The sequence below is a fragment of the Tachypleus tridentatus genome, chromosome 10 (assembly GCF_004210375.1).
Source record: "Tachypleus tridentatus isolate NWPU-2018 chromosome 10, ASM421037v1, whole genome shotgun sequence".
Taxonomy (NCBI): domain Eukaryota; kingdom Metazoa; phylum Arthropoda; class Merostomata; order Xiphosura; family Limulidae; genus Tachypleus; species Tachypleus tridentatus.
In genome coordinates this window covers 2,809,615-2,830,340 of record NC_134834.1, presented here as the reverse complement: position 1 = coordinate 2,830,340, position 20,726 = coordinate 2,809,615, and the positions used below count along the sequence as shown (strand labels likewise).

At 33.7% G+C, this 20,726-nt stretch overlaps 1 protein-coding gene across 2 annotated transcripts in view; it reads right to left on the bottom strand.

Moving 5' to 3' along the window:
* The window catches only part of LOC143228632 (hemicentin-1-like), a 64,456-nt gene extending 43,987 nt beyond the window's left edge, over positions 1-20,469 (bottom strand). For both annotated transcript variants that reach the window (XR_013015365.1, XM_076459860.1), the window contains exons 1-11: positions 20,343-20,469; positions 18,480-18,755; positions 14,766-14,959; positions 14,236-14,449; positions 13,712-13,846; positions 9,175-9,362; positions 7,835-8,186; positions 7,106-7,279; positions 6,042-6,212; positions 3,645-3,815; positions 915-1,085 (exon numbers count right to left, since the gene is read on the bottom strand). Coding sequence is in view for 1 of the 2 variants with exons in the window: in XM_076459860.1 (XP_076315975.1) it covers positions 915-1,085; positions 3,645-3,815; positions 6,042-6,212; positions 7,106-7,279; positions 7,835-8,186; positions 9,175-9,362; positions 13,712-13,846; positions 14,236-14,449; positions 14,766-14,959; positions 18,480-18,755; positions 20,343-20,427 (2,131 nt within the window). In the remaining variant the exon portion in view is untranslated. The remainder of the gene's footprint in view (positions 1-914; positions 1,086-3,644; positions 3,816-6,041; positions 6,213-7,105; positions 7,280-7,834; positions 8,187-9,174; positions 9,363-13,711; positions 13,847-14,235; positions 14,450-14,765; positions 14,960-18,479; positions 18,756-20,342) is intronic.
* Positions 20,470-20,726: the final 257 nt, after the last annotated feature.

The window sequence follows — 20,726 nt, the reverse complement described above, 5'->3', positions numbered from 1 at the left end:
ACGTAACAGGTTTACAGTTACTACAGCTACTGTTTATGTCATTTATACAAAATTTATTGTAACAACCATCTTCATGTACCTAGTTAGTGTTCATCACCAGAACTGATGTCAGTGTCTTACAGTAACAGGTTTACAGTTACTACAGCTACTGTTTATGTCATTTATACAAAGTTTATTGTTACAACCGTCTTCATGTACCTAGTCAGTGTTCATCACCAGAACTGATGTCAGTGTCTTACAGTAACAGGTTTACAGTTACTATAGCTTCTGTTTATGTCATTTATACAAAGTTTATTGTTACAACCGTCTTCATGTACCTAGTTAGTGTTCATCACCAGAACTGATGTCAGTGTCTTACAGTAACAGGTTTACAGTTACTACAGCTACTGTTTATGTCATTTATACAAAGTTTATTGTTACAACCGTCTTCATGTACCTAGTTAGTGTTCATCACCAGAACTGATGTCAGTGTCTTACAGTAACAGGTTTACAGTTACTATAGCTTCTGTTTATGTCATTTATACAAAGTTTATTGTTACAACCATCTTCATGTATAGTAACAGACTGCCTGGTTAGTGTTCATAACCAGAACTGATGTCAGTGTCTTACAGTAACAGGTTTACAGTTACTACAGCTACTGTTTATGTCATTTATACAAAGTTTATTGTTACAATCATCTTCATGTACCTAGTTAGTGTTCATCACCAGAACTGATGTCAGTGTCTTACAGTAACAGGTTTACAGTTACTATAGCTTCTGTTTATGTCATTTATACAAAGTTTATTGTTACAACCATCTTCATGTATAGTAACAGACTGCCTGGTTAGTGTTCATAACCAGAACTGATGTCAGTGTCTTACAGTAACAGGTTTACTAACCAAATCAAAGTTTGATCTTTGCTGGACTCACGTTACCTGGACAGTGTTCATTGTTACAGTAGTCAGTTTGAGTGTTTGACCCAGCACAATAACGACCACCATGAGCTGGCTGTGGGGAATCACAGAACCTTTGTCTTTTCCTTGTTCCACCTCCACAGGAGAGAGAACATCGTGACCACTGGTTCCAATCACCCCAAACTCCATGAACTGGGAGAAAAAAAGAACCATTGAGCCTGTAAGATTACAACTGATCCATTAAAATATGTGAAGTTTATGCAGAATTTCTTGAGAAGCACAATGATAAATCTCTTCAGAGTTTAATAATATATCTGACAAAGAAATGGGAGGTAAGTGAATAAGTGAATTATGTAAAACCATTTTACACCAAGAAACCATAAAGGTTTGTATCTACTTTACAGAAGACCAGGAAGTTGAGCGAAATGAGAGATGTTTCAACATCTAATGATGTAAACACTTTACTAGATGTTTCAACATCTAATGATGTAAACACTTTACTGGATGTTTCAACATCTAATGATGTAAACACTTTACTAGATGTTTCAACATCTAATGATGTAAACACTTTACTGGATGTTTCAACATCTAATGATGTAAACACTTTACTGGATGTTTCAACACCTAATGATGTAAGCACTTTACTAGATGTTTCAACATCTAATGAGGTAAACACTTTACTGGATGTTTCAACATCTAATGAGGTAAACACTTTACTGGATGTTTCAACATCTAATGATGTAAACACTTTACTGGATGTTTCAACATCTAATGATGTAAACACTTTACTATATGTTTCAACATCTAATGATGTAAACACTTTACTGGATGTTTCAACATCTAATGATGTAAACACTTTACTGGATGTTTCAACATCTAATGATGTAAACACTTTACTGGATGTTTCAACATCTAATGATGTAAACACTTTACTGGATGTTTCAAGATCTAATGATGTAAACACTTTACTGGATGTTTCAACATCTAATGATGTAAACACTTTACTGGATGTTTCAACATCTAATGATGTAAACACTTTACTAGATGTTTCAACATCTAATGATGTAAACACTTTACTAGATGTTTCAACAGCTAATGATGTAAACACTTTACTAGATGTTTCAACAGCTAATGATGTAAACACTTTACTGGATGTTTCAACATCTAATGATGTAAACACTTTACTAGATGTTTCAACATCTAATGATGTAAACACTTTACTGGATGTTTCAAGATCTAATGATGTAAACACTTTACTAGATGTTTCAACAGCTAATGATGTAAACACTTTACTGGATGTTTCAACATCTAATGATGTAAACACTTTACTAGATGTTTCAACATCTAATGATGTAAACACTTTACTGGATGTTTCAACATCTAATGATGTAAACACTTTACTGGATGTTTCAACACCTAATGATGTAAGCACTTTACTAGATGTTTCAACATCTAATGAGGTAAACACTTTACTGGATGTTTCAACATCTAATGAGGTAAACACTTTACTGGATGTTTCAACATCTAATGATGTAAACACTTTACTGGATGTTTCAACATCTAATGATGTAAACACTTTACTATATGTTTCAACATCTAATGATGTAAACACTTTACTGGATGTTTCAACATCTAATGATGTAAACACTTTACTGGATGTTTCAACATCTAATGATGTAAACACTTTACTGGATGTTTCAACATCTAATGATGTAAACACTTTACTGGATGTTTCAAGATCTAATGATGTAAACACTTTACTGGATGTTTCAACATCTAATGATGTAAACACTTTACTGGATGTTTCAACATCTAATGATGTAAACACTTTACTAGATGTTTCAACATCTAATGATGTAAACACTTTACTAGATGTTTCAACAGCTAATGATGTAAACACTTTACTAGATGTTTCAACAGCTAATGATGTAAACACTTTACTGGATGTTTCAACATCTAATGATGTAAACACTTTACTAGATGTTTCAACATCTAATGATGTAAACACTTTACTGGATGTTTCAAGATCTAATGATGTAAACACTTTACTGGATGTTTCAACATCTAATGATGTAAACACTTTACTGGATGTTTCAACATCTAATGATGTAAACACTTTACTAGATGTTTCAACAGCTAATGATGTAAACACTTTACTGGATGTTTCAACATCTAATGATGTAAACACTTTACTGGATGTTTCAACATCTAATGATGTAAACACTTTACTGGATGTTTCAACACCTAATGATGTAAACACTTTACTAGATGTTTCAACACCTAATGATGTAAACACTTTACTGGATGTTTCAACACCTAATGATGTAAACACTTTACTGGATGTTTCAACACCTAATGATGTAAACACTTTACTGGATGTTTCAACATCTAATGATGTAAACACTTTACTGGTTTACATACAATCAAGAAACCTAAAAAATAAGGCATATTAAAAACGTTTTCAATATTCACATAAACCAGTATTTTATCTCATTTATATCTTTGTCAAGAATGATTAATAGTTAATCATTACACCATTCTAGTTCAGTTAATAAACCAGCTTACACTATTCTAAAGTGTAAGCAGTAAATTCGTTTAAATAAACTAATAAATAAAACTAACAGATCAAATTATTCTTGAACAAACTAGCTAATTTAAATACATTTATTTCAGATCTTGAAATCATATGTAGATGTTTGTCATTCTGACAGTTACAAAGTTCGTTAAAATTCATCTGTTAAATGTTCGTACTTTCACACTCCTTCTGTTGACATGTTTCCTCTTCTTTTTCAAGACCAAGACAAGGTAATCCATCATGGATAGGAGCTGGACTGTCACAAATTCGTGTTCGAGATCGAACTCCATTACCACAGGTTAGACTGCATGGATTCCAGGCCAACCATTGACCCCACATCCCGTTCACTGTAAATATGTTTGTACACTTATATGAACTGGATCAACAACAAACTAACATTAAACAAGTTTTACCAGTTCACTGTAGAACCAGGTTTGTACAGTCACATGAACTGGATGAACAACTAACTAACATTAAACAAGCTTTACTAGTTTATTGTAGAACCAGGTTTGTACAGTCACATGAACTGGATCAACAACAAACTAACATTAAACAAGTTTTACCAGTTCACTGTAGAACCAGGTTTGTACAGTCACATGAACTGGATGAACAACTAACTAACATTAAACAAGCTTTACTAGTGTAATGTAGAACCAGGTTTGTACAGTCACATGAACTGGATGAACAACTAACTAACATTAAACAAGCTTTACTAGTTTACTGTAGAACCAGGTTTGTACAGTCACATGAACTGGATGAACAACTAACTAACATTAAACAAGCTTTACTAGTGTAATGTAGAACCAGGTTTGTACAGTCACATGAACTGGATGAACAACTAACTAACATTAAACAAGCTTTACTAGTTTACTGTAGAACCAGGTTTATACAGTCACATGAACTGGATGAACAACTAACTAACATTAAACAAGCTTTACTAGTGTAATGTAGAACCAGGTTTGTACAGTCACATGAACTGGATGAACAACTAACTAACATTAAACAAGCTTTACTAGTTTACTGTAGAACCAGGTTTGTACAGTCACATGAACTGGATGAACAACTAACTAACATTAAACAAGCTTTACTAGTGTAATGTAGAACCAGGTTTGTACAGTCACATGAACTGGATGAACAACTAACTAACATTAAACAAGCTTTACTAGTTTACTGTAGAACCAGGTTTGTACAGTCACATGAACTGGATGAACGACTAACTAACATTAAACAAGCTTTACTAGTGTAATGTAGAACCAGGTTTGTACAGTCACATGAACTGGATGAACAACTAACTAACATTAAACAAACTTTACTAGTTTACTGTAGAACCAGGTTTGTACAGTCACATGAACTGGATGAACAACTAACTAACATTAAACAAGCTTTACTAGTGTAATGTAGAACCAGGTTTGTACAATCACATGAACTGGATGAACAACTAACTAACATTAAACAAGCTTTACTAGTTTACTGTAGAACCAGGTTTCTAAAGTCACATGAGCTGGATGAACAACTAACTAACATTAAACAAGCTTTACTAGTGTAATGTAGAACCAGGTTTGTACAGTCACATGAACTGGATGAACAACTAACTAACATTAAACAAGCTTTACTAGTGTAATGTAGAACCAGGTTTGTACAGTCACATGAACTGGATCAACAACAAACTAACATTAAACAAGTTTTACCAGTTCACTGTAGAACCAGGTTTGTACAGTCACATGAACTGGATCAACAAAAAACTAACATTAAACAAGTTTTACTAGTGTAATGTAGAACCAGGTTTGTACAGTCACATGAACTGGATGAACAACTAACTAACATTAAACAAGCTTTACTAGTGTAATGTAGAACCAGGTTTGTACAGTCACATGAACTGGATCAACAACAAACTAACATTAAACAAGTTTTACCAGTTCACTGTAGAACCAGGTTTGTACAGTCACATGAACTGGATCAACAACAAACTAACATTAAACAAGTTTTACCAGTTCACTGTAGAACCAGGTTTGTACAGTCACATGAACTGGATGAACAACTAACTAACATTAAACAAGCTTTACTAGTGTAATGTAGAACCAGGTTTGTACAGTCACATGAACTGGATGAACAACTAACTAACATTAAACAAGCTTTACTAGTTTACTGTGGAACCAGGTTTGTACAGTCACATGAACTGGATGAACAACTAACTAACATTAAACAAGCTTTACTAGTTTACTGTAGAACCAGGTTTCTAAAGTCACATGAGCTGGATGAACAACTAACTAACATTAAACAAGCTTTACTAGTTTACTGTGGAACCAGGTTTGTACAGTCACATGAACTGGATGAACAACAAACTAACATTAAAGAAGGTTTGAAAAACGTTCAACAAACAAGGGTGTTGTAAAATCATGTGAAACAGATAAACAAGTAATATTAAACAGGATTACATTTCATTCAGCAATGGAAAAATCTCTTTACAACATATAATTTATAAATAACGATAGAAAAATATTTTCAAATATAAGAACTCAAGCACATTCTACAAATTTATCACTGGTTCATGACTAAATTTTAGTCACAAATACCTGGACATTTCTTCACTAAACAAGTTTCCTCCTCCGTGTCAGAACCAACACAGTCCTTTCCTCCATAGAGAGGTGAAGGATTCTCACATAACCTCTTCCTTATTCTTACGCCCTCTCCACAGGTGGCGCTGCAACCTCCCCATTCCTTCCAGTTGCCCCAGGTTCCATCCACTAAAACAATGTGTCACTTTGTCACCAAATGATATATGATGTTTAATAATAAAATAGTAACCTTTATCACTACATGTAACATTTGATAAAAGAACAGTCGATTGCACGTTAGCTAGATGTGATTCAACACGTAAACATGTTGCATATGTTTCAGCTAGATATGATTCAATATGTAAATATGTTATGTATGTTTCAGCTAGGTATATTTCTACACAAACATGCTACATATGTTTCAGCTGATATGTTTCAACACAAAAACATGTTACATGTGTTTCAGCTAGACATGATTCAACATGTACAAATGTTACACACACTAATACACTACATATAATGTGTCACATAGATACTGTTAAACACATGATGTGCCAGTTACATACAGTTCAACACATTCACATGTTACACATTATGTGCCAGCTAGATACTGTTCCACAGGTAATCCACAAAAATACTGTGATACATTTAGCATGCAACATTTTGTTCGCTATTTATATTGTGACACAAAGAGGTAAATCACACGTTTTGACTGAATACAGGATGACACAAAGATATTAGTGATACAAACTTGTTTACCTATGCTGCAGTAAATATTGTGATACAGAAATATTGGACCTTGATTTATTAAATAAATATTCTCTGACACAAAGAAATATGAGACCTTGATTTATTATATAAACACATTGTGACACAAAGAAACATGAAGCCTAATTTATTAGATATTTTGTGACACACACAAGTAGGTGTCATCTATTTCTTAACTGAATATACTGACTGAGAGGTACTTCCCCAATGCTATTACAAAAAACTGAACAGCTTCAAAATACCTATTTTTACGAGTGAATGTTTATTTCTGACAACTATTTCTGATTATTTGATAATATAAAACATGCTCTTACCAGGACATGGTTTCAGTTCACACATTCTTGTTTCTCTCTCTGGCCCTATACACCCCTTACCACCATTCTTTGGAGGTGGATTCCCACAGACTCTCAATCGTTCTTGCAACATTCCTTCTCCACATGTGGTACTGCAAGGACCCCACTTCTCCCATGGAGACCACATACCTTGAACTTGAAATTTAAATGAAAGACGAATTTTTCTTTAATAAATAAACTATCACATCAACCACAGAATTCAGCTTATAATATTGTTATTAACCTTGAATGGTTAAATTCAACCGAATCTATAGAAAACATTAACCCTTCCTATTAGTAAATATAGTGGTTTATTTGACAATTTAGGCTGTTATCTAACTTCTATAAGTAACTAATCCACATCTAGAAATAATGTGAACAATCTAGTTGATAACAGAAAGTGGAAAACTTTAGACAGTCACTATTTCTATCAGTTATGAACAGTAAACTACATCCTGTACAAGTTTTCAGTTTCAGACAAATTAAGTAACACGTGGAATACGCCCTCATAAAGATGAAAGAAAAGATGCTCCACCAAAGATATCTTAGTTAGTTTTACTATACATATAAATAAGTAGAAAAGTTTTGACTTAAAACTATTAATAATTTACTATTTGAAACAACAGCTGAACATGGTAAAAGTTATAATTTCTGTGTTTCACAAGATAACTTATTTTATGAATTATTTAATCTCTTCCAATAGTTACTCACCTCTTACAAGCAGATGTGCATCTTTCAAAACAGAACCAAGTGGATTAGTTGCTAGACAACTGTAAATATCTTCATCAGATATTTGGACAGCTACAATTCGGAGAGTGTTGTTTGCTAGAACTGTCATATGACCATCATGGGCGAGAGAAGAATGAGCCTTCTGCCACTTTATGTCTGGTTTGGGTTCACCTGTGGCTTTACAGTCCATCATAATAGTCTCTCCCAAGTCTACTACAGTATCGTGTGGCTCAACGACAAACGATGGCCCACTTTTCACGACCAACATGGCTGTTCCTTCAGCTGCACCATATTCATTACTAGCCACACATTTGTAGTGTCCAGTGTCTTCACTCTATAAAAATAGGACCACACATCTGCAGTGTTTTCACCATATCAGAAAATTATGAAATTAAATATTAACCATGTAAATTTATATGTCTAGTGTTTCACTTAATAAGAACAAGTTAGTTCGTGTCTTAACTGTACAAAACATAAAGGTACTTACTACTATCAGTAATAACTGAATTCATTAGGTGGTACTTTAAGGTGCTTGTAGTAAAGACAGTATTTGATAAACAAACCTTGCAATAATGTTCTTTATCTATGAGGAACTAATAACAAAATACATATAAAACATTAACTGTGATCTCAAAACATAAAGTAATGGAATAAAAAATTCAGATTATAAAATAAGAAAAATTAAAATGACAAATTAATACAGATATAATGAGAGTAATATAGCTGATATTAGAATAATAAAACAATAAAAAATACAGAAAACAACTGGAGTTGTGAAGTTTCACAGAACATACAAGAATAAGAGAAAACAACTGGAGTTGTGAAGTTTCACAGAATATACAAGAATAAGAGAAAACAACTGGAGTTGTGAAGTTTCACAGAACATACAAGATAAGAGAAAACAACTGGAGTTGTGAAGTTTCACAGAACATACAAGAATAAGAGAAAACAACTGGAGTTGTGAAGTTTCACAGAACATACAAGAATAATGGAAAACAACTGGAGTTGTGAAGTTTCACAGAATATACAAGAATAAGAGAAAACAACTGGAGTTGTGAAGTTTCACAGAACATACAAGATAAGAGAAAACAACTGGAGTTGTGAAGTTTCACAGAACATACAAGAATAAGAGAAAACAACTGGAGTTGTGAAGTTTCACAGAACATACAAGAATAACGGAAAACAACTGGAGTTGTGATAATGATAAGATGAGTTACATAAGAAGGTGAGAAGCCAACAGGAGTTATAGAATATTACAGTTTGAGAAGAAGATCAGCTGTAAAATGTTACAGAATACCATAGAATGGAATGCAGTGACTTACTAAAGACTTGTATATGACAAGTGAGCCATTGGTCATCTGCTGTATACGATGATTGAGTTCTACATGCTGGCCATTTTTGGTCCAAATAATTTGTGGGAAAGGATCGCCATCAACGGCACAGTTTAACACGATGGGGTCAGCCAACCTGACGGCTTGAGGACCAGGAGCTGCCAAAACCACAGGGGCCACTGTAGGTGGACATTAAAAGTTTCTTTTTAAAATACAACCATTTTAATGTTTTCTAATAAACTATATTCTATATTCTTCTATTATAAAAAAAAGAAGTAATTTTAGTAGTGGAGTTGTGTTAAATAAAATCTACCAAACTATTTTGGTTGCTGAATGAATTAACCATAATAACAACACATTTATGGTTCTACTGATTATAAATATGAAAGAAAAAACATACAGATCTGGTACTGACCAGTCGATTAAACTGTTCTGTTCCACTTAAGAAATGTTTTTATTAACTGACATCCTTCTACAGTTATTTCTGGGTGTTGAAGTCTTGAGAAGAATTTAAACAGACCAACTTGGATGTGCACTTTGAAGTAAGGGTTTGGTATCAAGATCGTAACTTTGAAGTAAGGGTTCGGTATCAAGATCATAACTTTGAAGTAAGGGTTTGGTATGAAGATCATAACTTTGAAGTAACGGTTCGGTATCAAGATCGTAACTTTGAAGTAAGGGTTCGGTATCAAGATCGTAACTTTGAAGTAAGGGTTCGGTATCAAGATCATAACTTTGAAGTAAGGGTTTGGTATCAAGATCGTAACTTTGAAGTAAGGGTTTGGTATCAAGATCGTAACTTTGAAGTAAGGGTTTGGTATCAAGATCGTAACTTTGAAGTAAGAGTTTGGTATCAAGATCGTAACTTTGAAGTAAGGGTTTGGTATCAAGATCGTAACTTTGAAGTAAGGGTTCGGTATCAAGATCGTAACTTTGAAGTAAGGGTTCGGTATCAAGATCGTAACTTTGAAGTAAGGGTTCGGTATCAAGATCGTAACTTTGAAGTAAGGGTTCGGTATCAAGATCGTAACTTTGAAGTAAGGGTTCGGTATCAAGATCGTAACTTTGAAGTAAGGGTTCGGTATCAAGATCGTAACTTTGAAGTAAGGGTTCGGTATCAAGATCGTAACTTTGAAGTAAGGGTTCGGTATCAAGATCGTAACTTTGAAGTAAGGGTTTGGTGTCAAGATCGTAACTTTGAAGTAAGGGTTTGGTATCAAGATCATAACTTTGAAGTAAGGGTTTGGTATCAAGATCATAACTTTGAAGTAAGGGTTTGGTGTCAAGATCATAACTTTGAAGTAAGGGTTTGGTGTCAAGATCATAACTTTGAAGTAAGGGTTTGGTGTCAAGATCATAACTTTGAAGTAAGGGTTTGGTGTCAAGATCATAACTTTGAAGTAAGGGTTTGGTGTCAAGATCATAACTTTGAAGTAAGGGTTTGGTGTCAAGATCATAACTTTGAAGTAAGGGTTTGGTGTCAAGATCATAACTTTGAAGTAAGGGTTTGGTGTCAAGATCATAACTTTGAAGTAAGGGTTTGGTATCAAGATCATAACTTTGAAGTAAGGGTTTGGTGTCAAGATCATAACTTTGAAGTAAGGGTTTGGTATCAAGATCATAACTTTGAAGACGTTTCATTTAACATGTGAACCGCTAAAACCCACGAGAACTAAAACACAGGAACATATATAATTTCAACAAATAGTTAAACAAAAGGGAATGTACACGAACATACAATTATCATAAAATTATGAGAAAGTACACAAAAACTGTATATAACCTTAAAGGAGGAAGGACAGTACAACTATATATAATACTAAAGGGAAGTTAAGAAATTTGGTAATTGTTTTGGTTTTGAATCTCAGAAGCACTAAAGGGGCTCAACTTACTGCTGTACCAATAGGGGACGTACAAGGAAAAACCAAGGTTGTGGTGGGCTAGTGAGTTCCAGGATTTATAGTTTTAAACCTTAGTGGAATGTGATTGGCTGGACTGTGACTCTAGATTAAGCTACTAGGTTAAACATTAGTTAAAATCTTGAACTCAAGGCTATGGGAGGGTAAAATGGAGTACCCCAACTATGTGTAATACTGAAGGTGGAAGGAAATAACAACTATGTGTAATAATAAAGGTGGAAGGATACAAGAACTACATGTGATACTAAAGGTGGAGGACACAAGAACTACATGTGATACTAAAGGTAGAAGGATAAAAAACTATATGTAATACTAAAGTTGGAAGGATGTAACAACTACCTGTGATACTAAAGGTGGAAGGATACAAGAACTACATGTGATACTAAAGGTGGAAGGATACAAGAACTACATGTGATACTAAAGGTGGAAGGATACAAGAACTACATGTGATACTAAAGGTGGAAGGATACAAGAACTACATGTGATACTAAAGGTAGAAGGATAAAAAACTATATGTAATACTAAAGTTGGAAGGATGTAACAACTACCTGTGATACTAAAGTTGGAAGGATACAAGAACTACATGTGATACTAAAGGTGGAAGGATACAAGAACTACATGTGATACTAAAGGTGGAAGGATACAAGAACTACATGTGATACTAAAGGTAGAAGGATACAAGAACTACCTGTAATACTAAAGGTGGAAGGATACAAGAACTACATGTAATACTAAAGGTAGAAGGATAAAAAAACTATATGTAATACTAAAGATGGAAGGATACAACAACTGCGTGTAATACTAAAAATGGAAGGATATAACAACTACCTGTGATACTAAAGGTGGAAGGATACAAGAACTACCTGTAATACTAAAGGTGGAAAGATACAAGAACTACCTGTAATACTAAAGGTGGAAAGATACAAGAACTAACTGTAATACTAAAGGTGGAAAGATACAAGAACTACATGTAATACTAAAGGTAGAAGGATAAAAAACTATATGTAATACTAAAGATGGAAGGATACAACAACTACCTGTGATACTAAAGGTGGAAGGATACAAGAACTACATGTAATACTAAAGGTAGAAGGATATAACAACTACCTGTGATACTAAAGGTGGAAGGATACAAGAACTACATGTAATACTAAAGGTAGAAGGATAAAAAAACTACATGTAATACTAAAGGTGGAAGGATGTAACAACTACCTGTAATACTAAAGATGGAAGGATACAAAAAAGTACCTGTGATACTAAAGGTAAAAGGATATAACAACTACCTGTGATACTAAAGGTGGAAGGATATAACAACAACATCTAATACTAAAGATGGAAGGATACAAGAACAACATGTAATACTAAAGATGGAAGGATACAAGAACAACATGTAATACTACAGATGGAAGGATACAAGAACTACATGTAATACTACAGATGGAAGGATACAAGAACTATTTGTAATACTAAAGATGGAAGGATAAAAGAACTACTTCTAATACTAAAGATGGAAGGATACAAGAACTACTTGTAATACTAAAGATGGAAGGATAAAGAACTACTTGTAATATTAAAGGCGGAAGTATACAAAAACTACCTGTGATACTAAAGATGGAAGGATATAACAACAACATCTAATACTAAAGGTGGAAGGATACAAGAACTACATGTAATACGAAAGATGGAAGGGTACAAGAACTACATGTAATACTAAAGATGGAAGGATACAAGAACTACTTGTAATACTAAAGATGGAAGGATAAAGAACTACTTGTAATATTAAAGGCGGAAGTATACAAAAACTACCTGTGATACTAAAGATGGAAGGATATAACAACAACATCTAATACTAAAGGTGGAAGGATACAAGAACTACATGTAATACGAAAGATGGAAGGGTACAAGAACTACATGTAATACTAAAGATTGAAGGATACAAGAACTACATGTAATACTAAAGATTGAAGGATACAAGAACTACATGTAATACTAAAGATTGAAGGATACAAGAACTACTTGTAATACTAAAGATGGAAGGATAAAGAACTACTTGTAATATTAAAGGCGGAAGTATACAAAAACTACCTGTGATACTAAAGGTGGAAGGATATAACAACAACATCTAATACTAAAGGTGGAAGGATACAAGAACTACATGTAATACGAAAGATGGAAGGGTACATGAACTACATGTAATACTAAAGGTGGAAGGATACAAGAACTACATGTAATACTAAAGATTGAAGGATACAAGAACTACATGTAATACTAAAGATTGAAGGATACAAGAACTACTTGTAATACTAAAGATGGAAGGATAAAGAACTACTTGTAATATTAAAGGCGGAAGTATACAAAAACTACCTGTGATACTAAAGGTGGAAGGATATAACAACAACATCTAATACTAAAGGTGGAAGGATACAAGAACTACATGTAATACTAAAGGTGGAAGGATACAAGAACTACATGTAATACTAAAGATTGAAGGATACAAGAACTACATGTAATACTAAAGGTGGAAGGATACAACAACTACATGTAATACTAAAGGTGGAAGGATACAAGAACTACATGTAATACTAAAGATGGAAGGATACATGTAATACCTCTCACTCGTATAGCAGACCTCACTTTCTTCTCTCCGGCACGGTTCATTGCTACACATGTGTAATTTCCTTCATTTTCCTTCCCTGCATTATGTATGGTAAGAATGCTTCGGCCATCCCTGGAGACAGGCTGATCTATAGAAAGCCATACCAATGTCTGATATTGCTATTTTGAGAGCCTGAGGCAATTATTGATAAAAATCAATCATTCCTTTAGTGTGATTCATGACATTTAACAATTAACTCTCTAAAAGTGCTGGTTTGAAACATTTACAATTCACAGTAGTAGTTGTAATATGTTATAAATACATGGGAAGTTGTTTTAGAAATAACAAGTAAATAGAGTTTACAACAATCAAGATACATCCTACATTATTACTGATTCTTAATATACTAAGGTTGTATACAAGAAGCACTAAATCAAAAGAGTTTTGAAAATATTGTGATAAAACTTTTTTGTTTATGGTACAGAATAACGTAAATATTTTGCACAGTTAAACAAAGGTAATAACGTTAACACTAACTTGGTAATTTTGAACTGTTAAGAAGCCAAAACACTGAAGGGGTTGGAACACCAACTGCCTCACATTCCAGAATAAATTTTTCTCCCAGGGTAACATCCTTGTCTTGAGGATAAGTGATGATTGTGGGTGGAACCATAACTTCCAAGTCAAAATCCTTGTGCTCTCGGCCAGCATTGTTTTGTGCTACACATACGTAATGACCACTGTCTTCTGACTGAAAATTGAAAATATGTATGAAAAACTCCACAAACAAGTCCGTTACAACTGATACAATACCAAATAACAATGATGTAACAGAAGTCATGAAACCAGGTAGTCACAACAATCCAACAATGTAACATCACAAACACAGTTAACTGTAACATTATAAGTCATATAGCATTACTAATCACAAACAAATTAATGTAATAGTAGTCACAAAGACTAAACATAACACTGGTAGTCACAGTGAATGCTGTAGCGTTAACACACTTCACGTGACTAGTAAAGTGTGTAAGTAATACTAATATAACCAGTACAGTGTACATCACCTGTGATTGCAGAATCAGTAGATCTCCTGTTGGTTGAAGCTCTATCCTAGAGGTCTTTGGAACAAGTTTCTCCCCATTGTAAAGCCAGCTAATGTGAGGAGAAGGAAAACCATTTGAAGTACATCGCAAGGTAACTTGGTATCCTTTCTGGGTTGTAATGTGTTCTCTTTCATTATCTTCAATGGTAGGGGGAACTAAAAGTTTGTGTTAGAAACCAAACTTCATCTACTCAGTTTTTCATATATTTAAAATTTTAACACTTTTTGCAATTCAAACAATAAATAAAATTTATATCAAAACACTTGGTTTAGTTTGTAACACTTTTACCAAACAGTGATGAAGCACTTTTCCTGGCAGGTTTTATTGTATTTGTGGTTATAATGTAATTATAAAATAATGTGTACCTTACACAGCTATTGTAACACTTAATGTCACTTGAACAGCTGTATCCATGCTGATGACAGTCTGTACCTTATACAGCAATCACAACACTTAATGTCACCTAAACAGCTGTATCCATGCTGATCACAGTCTGTACTTTTCCTGAGAGACAGTTGTGATTATAAAGTAATTCAAAAATAATTAATAGAATAGTTAAAGCTACCCTCTTACATTCTATTACATTATTCCATTCTGCTACATTCTATAATATTTTCTTATTTTCTGCTACACTCTGTCCTACTCTCTTATACTCTACTACTATTTTATTCTTATTCCACTCTGCTGCACTCTATCCTACTCTCTTACATTTCTACTGCTATCTATTTTTGCCTATTTCACACTCTGTCCAACTCTATTATGTTCTGCTGCTATCTGTTTTATCTTATTCCTATTTCTTGCTACACTCTATCATCTACTCTCTTACGTTTCTGCTACTATCTATTTTACCTTAAGTTCACTCTGTCCAACTCTGTTATGTTCTGCTGCTATCTGTTTTATCTTATTCCGTTCTGCTACACTCTGTCCCATATTCTCTTACATTCTACTACTATCTATTTTTTTACCTAATTCACTCTCTCCCGGCTCTATTATATTCTGCTGTTATCTGTTTTATCTTTATTCTATTTCTGCTTCTGCACTCTGTGTCTACTCTCTTTACGTTTCTACTGCTATCTATTTTTTATTCACTCTTCTCTGTCTGTTATGTTCTGCTGCTACTATCTGTTTTGTCTTGTTCCGTTCTTAACTCTATGCACTCTGTACTCTCTTACATTCTACTGCTATCTATTTTACCTTATTCCACTCTGTCAACTCTGTTATGTTCTACTGCTATCTGTTTTATCTTATTCCGTTTCTGCTAAGCACTCTATCCTACTCTCTTGCGTTTCTGCTACTATCTATTTTGCCTGATTCACGCTCTCTGTGTCCGGCTCTGTTATATTCTGCTGCTATCTGTTTTATCTTATTCCGTTTCTTACACTCTGTCTCTACTTCTCTCTTGCGTTTCTGCTACTATCTATTTTGCTCTTATTCCACTTGTGTCGCACTTCTTACGTTCTGCTGCTATCTGTTTTATCTTATTCCGTTCTGCTACACTTGTCCTACATCTCTTACGTTCTACTTTCTATTTTTTTGCCTAGTTCATCTGTCGGCTCTATTATATTCTGCTACTATTTGTTTTATTTTATTTGTTCCTTCTTGGCTCTGTCCTACTTTCTTATATTCTTACATTTCTGCTGTTGTCTGTTTTGCCCTGGTTCATCTCTGCTGCGCTCTGGTTTCTACTCTTTAGCGTTCTGCTGCTATCTATTTTACCTAGTTCATCTCTGTCAACTCTATTATATGTTCTGCTGCTATTCTGTTTTATTTTATTCCGTTCTGCTGCATCTGTCTATATCTTGCGTTACTGCTGCTATCTGTTTTGCCTTGTTCACTCTGTCTCATATATATTTTTTACATTCTGCTGCTATCTGTTTTATCTTTGTTTCTATTTCTGCTGCACTCTGTCTCTACTTTCTATACGTTCTGCTGCTATCATTTATTTTGCCTAGTTTCTGTCCAACTCTGTTATGTTCTGCTACTGTTTGTTTTATCTTGTTCCGTTCTGCGCTCTGCTCTGTCTCTCTCTTTATTCTGCTATTATCTGTTTTATCTTGTTCTATTCTCTTACACTCTTGTTCTACTTCTTGCATTTCTGCTGCTATCTATTTTGCCTTATTCCGTTTCTTGCTGTATACTCTGTCTCTACTTTCTTATATTTTCTGCTGCTATCTGTTTTTTGCCTTATTTCACTCTGTCTAATCTCTGTTATGTTCTACTATTATCTATTTTACCTTATTCCACTCTGCTACACTCTGTTCTACTCTCTTACATTCTACTACTATCTATTTTACCTTATTCCATTCTGCTACACTCTGTCCTACTCTCTTACATTCTACTACTATCTATTTTACCTAATTCCACTCTGTCCAACTCTATTATATTCTACTACTATCTGTTTTATCTTATTCCATTCTGCTACACTCTGTCCTACTCTCTTACATTCTACTACTATCTATTTAACCTTATTCCATTCTGCTACACTCTAACCATTCTGTGTGTTATCTTTCCCATTTATTTTCTGTGATGATTTTCATTATTTATTATAAGGATTATTAAATAGCTGTATAATAAGCAAAAGTAAACTATCTTCTTTATTACCAACAAAAACAACAGCGTTTAAAAGACATTTTCAAAATGTACCTGCTGTATACATGGTTGATTAGACATTTTCAAGATGTACCTGCTGTATACATGGTTGATTAGACATTTTCAAAATGTACCTGCTGTATACATGGTTGATTAGACATTTTCAAAATGTACCTGCTGTATACATGGTTGATAAGACATTTTCAAAATGTACCTGCTGTATACATGGTTGATAAGACATTTTCAAAATGTACCTGCTGTATACATGGTTGATAAGACATTTTGCTATATATCAGGCCTGTGGGCAGTTGGGATACAACAGATGTAGCAATGGTCATTGATAAGATCTTTATGTGATACAAGAAAGTCCAGTAATGATCTGGCCAGCAACTGACCTATAAGTACAGGTGTAACCATTAAGTATAGATCAACAATAACATAAAGCAGCCTCCATAAATGCATAGCAGATCAACAGCTGTTGCGTAGGAGAATTAAATAAACTCAAATGAGCATCTGTCTCAGACAAGAGAGTGGGAAAAGAAGGAAGACAAGTGATCTTTACAAAGTTCAAACTGTTTGACAAGAAGTGAAGGTAGCTTGTCTGACAGTAGACAGGTGAGCTTAGTCAATGTACATTCTGGGAGCTTTACAACTATGGGCTACATAAAACTGCTGGCACCTTGACTGATACAAACAGTCTGTTGTCTATAATGTCATTTACTCAGGAACAAGACCCATTGAGCAGAGATTCATTATCCAGCAAGACAGAAATCCCAAGCCTGCAGATGAGGTGAATTAATATCTGGAAACAGGAGCATTTGAAAGTATGGCTTGGTTTGCATAATATCTTGATAAAAATACTATTAAGATTGTATGAGCTTATGTGGAAACTGGCAACCAAGCTTCATTGAATTGTGAGGAGTAACATAAACATCTGGACAATGTTTCACAGCCACAAACATCTGGACAATATTTCACAGCCACAAATCCTGTCCTTGGTGACATAAAACTGAGGTATATTGTAAACATAAAATAACTAACACTAAATACGAATAGCTTATGAAGTATATTAAATGGCTACTACACCTTGAACTACAACATCAGTGGAATGCACATCAGTGCCGGCTTCATTGATTGCTGTGCAAATGTATGTTCCCATGTCACTTGGCTGGGCAAGAGAGATGCGTAAACTTTTATTAGGCAGTACTACAAGTCTGGAGTCTAGCAAGTCTAGGGGTTTAGTGCTTCTTTCCCATATTATCCTGGGATTTGGAATGCCTTCTGTTCTGCAGTCAAGTGTTACATCCTGCCCTTGAATAACAGTCACCTCAGATGGGCTATCATTTAGTATCGTGGGTGGGACTAGAAGAAATAAGGAAAAACAGCCCTCAGATTTAATGTACATAAAAATATGAAAAATCATAAACTGGAATAGCAGTGACCTACACAAACAAATAACAACATTTCATTACTAGTGCTTACTAACAGACGTTAAAACTCGTTAGAAAAAGAAATAACTCCATAAAAGTTACGTTTTAATATAGAATTATAATATTTGTTTTGATTACAGAAAACACAGACTACTTTCAGTAAACAAGCTTCTAATTACAGGATGAAGACCATGTTCCTAACATTTCTTCAAGAAACAATTTTACTGAAAGAAATCTACTGCTCTATTAGTAAGAGAAACTGTGACCTGTTGATTTTCTGTTAATAGCATTACTACTTAGAAACAGAACAATGAACCATTATTTTCTCCTTGGAAGTAATATATTCTATTCTCAATTCTTTCATTATAAAGTTAATGATCACTGATTACAGAGAAGAAATGCTACACATTTGAAACTTAAATATTAAAATTTTGTGTAAATATCCAACAACATAAGTTCTGTTAGAATCTAAGTAGACTTAAGTTGTGTTAGAATCTAAGTAGACTGAAGTTCTGTTAGAATCTAAGTAGACTGAAGTTCTGTTAGAATCTAAGTAGACTGAAGTTCTGTTAGAATCCAAGTAGACTGAAGTTCTGTTAGAATCTAAGTAGACTGAAGTTCTGTTAGAATCTAAGTAGACTGAAGTTCTGTTAGAATCTAAGTAGACTGAAGTTCTGTTAGAATCTAAGTAGACTGAAGTTGTGTTAGAATCTAAGTAGACTGAAGTTCTGTTAGAATCTAAGTAGACTGAAGTTCTGTTAGAATCTAAGTAGACTGAAGTTGTGTTAGAATCTAAGTAGACTGAAGTTGTGTTAGAATCTAAGTAGACTGAAGTTGTGTTAGAATCTAAGTAGACTGAAGTTGTGTTAGAATCTAAGTAGACTTAAGTTCTGTTAGAATCTAAGTAGACTGAAGTTGTGTTAGAATCTAAGTAGACTGAAGTTCTGTTAGAATCTAAGTAGACTGAAGTTGTGTTAGAATCTAAGTAGACTGAAGTTGTGTTAGAATCTAAGTAAACTGAAGTTCTGTTAGAATCTAAGTAGACTGAAGTTGTGTTAGAATCTAAGTAGACTAAAGTTCTGTTAGAATCTAAGTAGACTGAAGTTCTGTTAGAATCTAAGTAGACTGAAGTTGTGTTAGAATCTAAGTAGACTAAAGTTCTGTTAGAATCTAAGTAGACTGAAGTTCTGTTAGAATCTAAGTAGACTGAAGTTGTGTTAGAATCTAAGTAGACTGAAGTTCTGTTAGAATCTAAGTAGACTGAAGTTCTGTTAGAATCCAAGTAGACTGAAGTTCTGTTAGAATCCAAGTAGACTGAAGTTCTGTTAGAATCTAAGTAGACTGAAGTTGTGTTAAGAAAACCTTAACATATAAAACATTAAACTCTACTTATCTTTTGCTTACTTTCTCTAAATAATCTTATACTTTGAATTCCTTTCTGAGAATGTTAATTAATATTTGAATATACCTTAATATTCACATATTTTCCCCTATTAACACCCTTAACATTAAAACTGACCTTGAACTTCCAATGACCTATGAACTTGAGCTGACCCTGCCTCACTATAAGCAGTACATACATATATTCCACTGTCTTCAACCATAACTTCATAAAAATGAAGTGTTCCATCATCCAAAACAGTATGACCTGACATGTAGAAGGAAAAAGTGCATATAAGAATTTGTTTTAAAAACAATATTAAATATTTACTGATAAAATACAAGTGATTATAATATTATACATACAACACTGTAGTTATTACAATATTATACATATACAAGTAGTGACTACAATATTATATATATACAAGAATCTAGTATTATTATACATACAACAGAAAAGTGATTATAATATTATACATACAAGAATCTAGTATTATTATATATACAACATAAAAGTGAT